At 50.0% G+C, this 8,414-nt stretch overlaps 1 protein-coding gene across 1 annotated transcript; it reads left to right on the plus strand.

The window, feature by feature from the left end:
- The first annotated feature begins 692 nt into the window (after positions 1 to 692).
- Positions 693 to 6,469, plus strand: ucn3l (urocortin 3, like). Its single transcript, XM_072470902.1, has 2 exons — positions 693 to 1,143; positions 5,811 to 6,469. The coding sequence occupies exon 2, from the start codon at positions 5,823 to 5,825 to the stop codon at positions 6,339 to 6,341; it is 519 nt and encodes a 172-aa protein (XP_072327003.1). The 5' UTR covers positions 693 to 1,143; positions 5,811 to 5,822; the 3' UTR covers positions 6,342 to 6,469.
- Positions 6,470 to 8,414: the final 1,945 nt, after the last annotated feature.

Below are 8,414 nucleotides of genomic sequence, written 5' to 3' on the forward strand. Positions count from 1 at the left end.
TATGTTAGTTATATGTTAGTATTATGGCAAAAATCTGGGACAAGGTATTTCCCCACGGGAGCCCTCCTGCGATTGCTTGTTGCAATCTGCCTGAACTGAACCAGACTGAAGGATCCAGGCTCTATTCCCACCTGAGGAAGGCCCGTGGCACTGCCTGCACACCGTGTGGGTGGGGGCAAAGATCGGAGCCCGGATTCCCCGCTCTTGATTGTTCTCCAGGACCCCCTGCCTGCGGAGTACACGATTGGGTAATGGTCTACACGGCCGAAAAGCTCCCGTTGCATCCGCTATGGAGGGCCACACATATGGAGGGGCCATTTAGCACGACTGCAGCCGGGTAATTATCCCTGCAATGGATCAACAACCAGGGGGTTGGGTGGGGAAGAAAATCTGGAGGAAGCAGTGAGTGGACATGAACATTCTGCAACCAGGTATAAAAATGCACCTGGAATCTGGAATTCTCTCCCCCAAAATATGTGGAAGCTGAAGTGGGGGGGGGGGGGGGGGGGGGTCGATTGGAAATGTCAACACTGATTGGTAGGTTTTTTTTGTCAGCAGGGGGTTATGGAAGCGAGACGCTTCACTGGATAAAAGCCCCAATGCGATTGAATGGGAGAGCTGGAATGACCTTTTCTTCCCAATGACCTGTCCACAAGGATGGAAGGGATGGGGGATAGAGAGAGAGGGAAGGAGGGAGAGAGTGAAAAGCAGGACTTTGCCCATTTGGTGCCTGGAAAACGATTTGTTATTTTTTTTAAATCACTTGGTGCGTTCTGTCACGATAATCGTAAAAGGATCTAAATTGGGCTTGTGAAGGTCAGTGGAGGGAATGTATTGTATCTTTCATCTCCTGGTGCCACGGATGTGAGGGTGGCAAGGATCTTAAGAGCCTGTTCCTTAAGTGATTTTGTGTGTGTGTGTGTTAGGCACAAGTTATTCCGACGTAAGAGGGGAATACTTTCATTAGCAGTTATAGACTGTCAGACCCCGGAGGCATCTATAGAGAGAGAGAGAGATCAACAGATCTGAAATCTGAAGCTATAAATCAGGGTGGTTTGAAGCACAATCGGAGAAGCTTTTTACATCCGATCTGTGCGAGAGGGACAAAGTGCAAAGGAGTTCTCACCTCGCAAGCTTCCACAGGTACGGGGGTCGCGCACTAATGCGTTTTTTCTGAGGCAGCAGAACTATTGGTGAAAGTTACATTCCGGAGGCGCGCTGCAGCTGATCAATTTCAGGCGCAATCGATCAAACTGTTTGTGTGAATCGCCCACCAGCCTGTGAGAAATAACCATGTTTTTTGTGAAATATATGTTCTTGTAGGGGCTCCCCCCCCCTCCCCCCGCCCCCAAAAGAAAATGAGCAACCTCTGCGCTATGAACTCAATTGGAATTATTTTTAACCGGACCCACAGTGTGTCTGGAAGTGAGAATTTGGGACACTTGTTACGCTGCTGGTTTTTGGAGAGCGGGAAGTCCAACTCCCCCCCCCCCCCCCGTTTCATTCAAGGGGAGAAGGGAATTTTGCGGAACGTCGCAAGTTTTAATTATTTGGGGGGGGGGGGGCGGGGAGAGGGGGATCGAACTGGTGATCGAGAGGTGGAGGGTTCAGCTCTGAATCTGCACCGTTCTTTCCCGCTTGGCTGTTTGGATCAGAGGGCAATATCCACCCCCCCCCCCGCCCCCCGCTCTCCCTCCCCCCTCACCCTCCCCTTCCTTCCCCCTCACCCTCCCCTTCCTTCCCCCTCACGTCCTCCTCTCCCTCCCCCTCCCTCCTCTCCCCCCCCCCTCCCTCCTCTCCCCCCCCCTCCTCTCCCTCCCCTCCCCCCCCTCCTCTCCCTCCCCTCCCCCCATCCTTCCCCCCCTCCTTCTCCCTCCCCCTCCTCTCTCCCTCCTCTCTTAAAGGAGGAGAGAGGGGTGGAGAGGTTTTTGGGGAGGAGATTCTAGCGACTCTGCCGCCCATGGTGGTGGTGGGATTCCCAAGGGGCCAGGATTGGAGGAGCGCCGAGATCTCGGGGGGACTGGGAGGGTTGCAACAGGTCTGAGTACGGGGGAAGGTCAGGAATTCCACCATAAAAGTTAGGCTTGCAATAAATAGCCTTTGGAAGCTTTTGAGTTTTCAGTATGTGACGAGGTAAAGCCAGCCCGAATAAATTGTTTAATTCAATCCCTAGCATGATAGCTCAGTGGTTAGCACAGTTGCTTCACAGCTCCAGGGCCCCAGGTTCGATTCCCAGCTTGGGTCACTGTCTGTGCGGAGTCTGCACGTTCTCGCCGTGTGTGCGTGGGTTTCCTCCGGGTGCTCCGGTTTCCTCCCACAGCCAAAGATGTGCAGGATAGGTGGATTGGCCACGCTAAATTGCCCTGAAGTGTCCAAAGAAGGTTAATTGGAGTTACTGGGTTACGGGGATAGGGTGGCAGTGTGGGCTTAAGTAGGGTGCTCTTTCTAAAAGTCGGTGCAGACCCGATGGGCCGAATGGCCTCCTTCTGCACCATAAATTCTATGATTCTAAAGCAGGGGTTTGCAGGCATCCACTCAATGTGGCAGTGTGGTTGAATAATTGTGCCCTGGGGAGGTGAAGGGTTTGCAGACTGGCCCGGCCAGACAGCACATCCAAGGGGACGGTGAGTGTGTTTCGCTGTAACAAAGGGACAAGAGGTTGGGTTCAATTCATAGAATTCATAGAATTTACAGTGCAGAAATTCTATTTGCATTTTTGGCTCTGGCCCAAGGCAGACCCCTGAGATTCTGCTGTTCTCCCAACAGCGCGGAATGAGACCATTCCGCCCATCCAGACAGTGCCAGCTCTTCAAAAGAACTATCCAATCAGTCCCACCCACCCAGCACTTCCCCCGCAGTCCTGCAAGTTTATCCCCTTTTTGAAAGTTATTATTAAATGTGCTTCCGCCTGTCTTCCATGCAGTGCGTTCCTGGAACTAGAAAAGTGATTGGGGGAGAGGGGGGAGAGAGAAGGACCTGTATGTCAGCGAATGCAGCACTTTCTTTCAGCAGGTTCTAGCAAAGTTATTGACACGTTTTCTGAGAAAAGGTTTATCTTGACGTAATGACCAGAGGGAATATTTCCACCGTCATAGGAACAGGAGTAGATCTTGCAGCCCAGCCTGTGTTCAAGTAGATCATGGCTAACTGCCTATCTACTCCATTTAACCACCTTCGCCTTGATATCCTTAGCTAATAAAAAGTCTATTGGTCTTTTGGGAGAGTGACTTCCAGTTTTCCACTGCTTTGTGTGGAGACGTGCTTCCTGATCCCCACCCCCACAGATGGTCTAGCTCTACCTTTAAAGCCATGGACCCTTGTTTTTAACTCTCCCACTGGAGGAATTAACTATTCCATTTCATTGAGGCGGCACAGTGGTTAGCGCTGCTGCTTCACAGCCCCAGGATCCCACGTTCAATTCCGTCCTCGGGTGACAGTCTGCGGAGTCTGCACGTTCTCCCCGTGTCTGCGTGGGTTTCCTCCGGGTGCTGCGGTTTCCTCCCGCTATACAAAGATGTGCAGATTAGGTGGATTGGCCATGCTAAATTGCCCTTAGTGTCCAAAAGGTTAGGTGGGGTTACTGGGTAGGGTGGAGGTGTGGGCTTGGGGTAGGGTGCTCTTTCCAAGGGCCGGTGCGGACTCGATGGGCTGAATGGCCTCCTTCTGCATTGTGAATTCTATGAACACTTTAAACATTTTCAACACCTTGATTAGAGAACCCCCTCAATCTTTCATACACAAGGAACTACGAGGCCAGTTTATGGTTTATAATTTAACTCTTTTGGTCACAGTATCGTTCTGGTGAATGTGCCCTACTCCACAACCCTCCAAAGTCAATATATCCCTCCTGAGGTGCAGTGGTCCCGATTGAAGGCAGCTACTCCAGGAGAGGTCTGATAAAGGCTCTGTACAACTGAAGTGTCACTTCAGCTTGAAGAGCTGAATGGTGTGACCCACCAGGTACTTGGCACATTCTTGACTCGCTTTTTAAAAATACATTTAAAGTACCTGATTCATCTTCTTCCCAATTGAGGGCAATTTAACGTGGCCAATGCATCTACCCTGCACACCTTTGGGTTGTGGGGGTGAGACCCATGCATACAGGGGGAGAATGTGCAAACTCCACACGGACAGTAACCCGGGGCCGGGATCGAACCCGGGTCCTCGGCGCTGTGAGGCAGCAGTGCTAACCACTGCACCGTGAAGTGCTTTTGAAGCCTAGTTACTATTGTAATGTAGGAAACATAGCCGTCCTAGCAAGTTCCCGCAAACAGCAATGTGATAAAGGGGCTGTTTATAACAAGGCTAAATCGCTGGCTTTGAAAGCAGACCAAGGTAGGCCAACAGCATGGTTCGATTCCCGTATCAGCCTCCCCGAACAGGCGCCGGAATGTGGCGACGAGGGGCTTTTCACAGTAACTTCATTTGAAGCCTACTTGTGACAATAAGCAAATTTAATTTCAAAAATGTCCCAGATTGGCTGAGGTTATTCATGAAGGCCTTCTGAACCTTGCCCCTCGCCTGAGGTGTGGTTAAATCACCATCAATCAGCTCTCCTCGTCAAAGAGGAAAGCAGCCTCTGGTCATCTGGGACTGTGGCGACTTTACCTTTACTTACTTACTCAATGACCCAATGATGTTTTAATAAATGTTGTTTGAGGGATAAACATGGACTAGGACACTGGAGAGAACTCTTCACATCGCGCCGTAGGATCGTTTTCACCCACCTGGAAGGCATTCGAGAGCTTTGGTTTAATGACTGATCTGAAAAAGAGCACCCCTGACAGTGCTGCACTCCCTCGGCATGGCAATGGGGCATCAGCCAAGATTTTGTGTTTAAGCCACTGGAGTGTCACTCGAATCCACCATCTTCTGACTCAGAGGTCAGAGTGCGACCCGCTGGGCCACAGTCGGCACCTGGGGCAAGATTTTGCCCTTTGTCCGGGACCCTGGCATTGAAGTCAAATAGAGCTGAAGGCAAGATTTCTAACAGGCTGGGTGGGAAATGGTCATTTGGCAGCGACTTTCCCTGAATTGGCGAATGAGTGGCCAGAGGGGTGGCCCAGCTTCCGATTAAGGGCAGCAGGCTGACTCTCGAAGCTGGATCAGAGGCCCTCCAGCTTGGAAAGAGCAGTAGGTTAGCGAGAGATACTCGACACCTCCACCTTGCCCCATCCTCTCCCTCACTCTCCAAATTTTTAAACTTTTAAATTTTTAAAAAATGCCTTCAGGGGCTCTTCCACCATTTTTGAGTGGAACACCTCCAGGGAGTTGGCCATAGGCCTGAGATAATAGGCCTTAATTGACTTCCTCTTGCTTGCAGCAGATAACGCTGCCAACTCCAATCCCAATCATGGCCTGGGGGCGAAGGATGGTGCTGGTAAACTGGCGTGCTGGCCAGCAACAGGAATTTCCTGCCCCTAATGTTCTTTGTTTTCTTTTTTAAATTTAGAGTACGCAATTCATTTTCTCCAATTAAGGGGCAATTTAGCGTGGCCAATCCACCTACCCTGCACATCTTTGGGTTGTGGGGACGAAACCCACGCAAGCACGGGGGGAATGTGCAAACTCCACACGGGCAGTGACCCAGAGCCGGGATCGAACCTGGGACCTCGGCGCCGTGAGGCAGCAGGGCTAAACCCACTGCGCCACTGTGCTGCCCCTTGCCCCTAATGTTTGCTATACTTTTATAATTCCAGTGCTATTGGTGGCTCACAAATTATATTCCGCACCTCTGCAATTTGTATCCTTTCTGTAACATTCGGGAACTTCATACGGTACCAATTCCATGATATTCCCTTTCTCTTTAGATCAAATTCAGGATGTTCAGCCAAAGCTTCGTGATGCTGTCAATTCTACTCGTCATGTCCGGAATCTCGCTGAAAGCTCAGAAGGTCAACAGCGAAAGGTTTGCGGGCAGCTACAGCAATGAGGAAAGTGCACCCAAGATGTCAGGGGAGGGAACGGAAACACTGCTGGCCGTCAGAATCCTGGAAAGGAGCCTCGGGAGTCTCGTGACCGACGGGCTGCCAGCGGAGAAAAGCAAGCAGTCTCCTGACCTCTCGTCAGTCAAACGTGAAGCCCCTGCGGTGGTTCGCTCCCTTAACAATGTGACACACTGGCCCAGAAGGACATTCACCTTCCCGCACCAATATCGCCTTGATTTGCTGCGGGGGAGGAAGATTATGGTGTCCAGGAGGAACACCAAGGGCACCAGGTTCTCCCTGTCTCTGGATGTTCCCACCAACATCCTCAGCATCCTCATTGACCTCGCCAAGGCGAAAGATATGAGGGCAAAAGCCGCTGCCAATGCAGAATTGATGGCACGGATTGGAAAATGATTTGGGTTTATAGCGAGGTGGCGGAGACAGTTTTAAAAAAAATTAACTTAAAGCTGTGTATTGCTTTTTTAATTTTTGTTTTGGTTATTTTGCTTGTATCATACAACGTGAACAAATTAAATCTATTCTTGAACCCTTCCAGCATTATAGTGTTTCATATGTTTTCCTCCATTATCAAATATAGGCCAAGACTTGCTTTTGTTTTATGACCACAGCATATGTTAATTGCTGAACAAAGCAAATCCTAAAGGGAAATTTGCCTGACAGGCCATAGCCTTTTTATTTGTGTTCAGAAAGCAATAAGAAAATGTACTCATCTCATTAGCATGAAGTCCGGCAACACTTTAGGAATTGAAAGTCAAACATTAACAAGAAGGAAACTTAAAAACTCAAGATTACAGTTGCACAGTTTTTAAAAAAGTCACACAAAACATTCCCCCCCAGACCCACAAGTTTAAAAACCCTCCAGGCAACATTCCAGCATAGATGTTTAACTGTGAAAACCCAGTAATATTACCCAAGGCAAAACTATTGCTGCTTTAATAAAGGTATACCACTCTCTCCTACTCTGCTGTGACTAATCAACAAAAGAGTTCATTCAAACCCCATTCCACATCCGCACCATCTCCAGTCAGTTTTAGTGGAAAGCAATCAGAAGCAGGAACAGTGGGCTGGATTCTCCGCAGCCCCGTGCCGAAATCGCGTTTGGCGTGAGGGCGGAGAATCCACTTTTACGCCCGAATCGGGCCCGGCGCCGCGGGGGGGGGGGGCATTTACTAGGCTTGGCTGGGGGGCCATTGCCAGAGGCCTTCCAGCAATGCTCCAGTCCCGACTGGCCGAATTCCCGATGGCATGGTTCTAACCATGTCTGGCTGGTCAAGACTCTCGCGCGGCAGCTGCGGACTCAGTCCGCCGCCGCCCTGGTGGGGGGCCTCATGGGTGGCCGGGGCGGCGATCGGGCGGGTTAGATGGGGCAGTGCGGGGCAGATCGCTGGGACCTTCCTTGTCGGTCCAGGTCCGCCGGCTGAGTCCGCCATCGCATTCGGCATGCGCTGCGTGGACTCAGAACCGGAAGTGTGGAGGCCCGTTCGCGCAGTGAAAGCTGCGAGAAGCACTCCGGAGCCCTACCAGCCCCCTGCAGGTAGGTGAATAGGTCTTAATGCTTTTATGGAAAGTTTGGCATGAAAGGGCAGCGTTTTTACGCCGGCGTGTGTACATAGCCCCATTTTTGGAGAATCCAGCCCCACAGCTTAAGTCCATGGGCAGTTGGGTCAGTTATAGCGCAGGAGCTGCTGCCCTTTGTGGGATCAGTTGATACAGCATAGATTGGGAATGGATCCCGAGGCTTTCCCACTCTTTGTCGTTCAACAGCACATCAAATGCTGCAGTTTGCCAGTGAGCTGTTAGGAGAATCATGATTTTGCTATTATGGGAAGCCGAAGGGGGACTTATCAATGTGATCTGCTTGGACATCATTCACAACTCCAGTCCTGTCCCATGCGCAGCAAGACCTGGACAACATTCAGGCTTGGGCTGATTAACAGCAAGTAACATTTATTAGAGAATCTAATTATCTTCCCAAGACGTTCAATCTTTTCTGAAACTGCCATCATTATTACGATCCTGGACCAGAGCTAAACGTTTGCTGGGATACCGGACAGGAACCCAAATCACTTCTTTAAAATTTGTAAAACTGTGAGGAAAGGCTACTTTGTTCCAGGAGTGATTCCACGCACAAATGGGGGAGTGGTGTATTAAAACAAACCTTATTATTAACACAGCATTAAATTACCTCAACATCACAGAAATATAGCTTACAATTACCAGTTAAATAATGCTTAACAACAAAATGCAAAACTTTAACTCCTAACTGATACGTCAATTATCTCCAATCAAGCAAAACCCATTACATTTCAGAAAACACTTTTAAATGAAGTTATCAAACACAGGATTACTTGCCATTCTCTGGATAGAAAGTTCTTTGAAAGACTGCTCGGAGAGAGAGAGAGAGATCCTGGACGTCATTCTCCGACCCCCCGCCGGGTCGGAGAATGGCCATTGGCCGCCGTGAAT

This window comes from Scyliorhinus torazame, chromosome 13 (assembly GCF_047496885.1).
Source record: "Scyliorhinus torazame isolate Kashiwa2021f chromosome 13, sScyTor2.1, whole genome shotgun sequence".
Taxonomy (NCBI): Eukaryota; Metazoa; Chordata; class Chondrichthyes; order Carcharhiniformes; family Scyliorhinidae; genus Scyliorhinus; species Scyliorhinus torazame.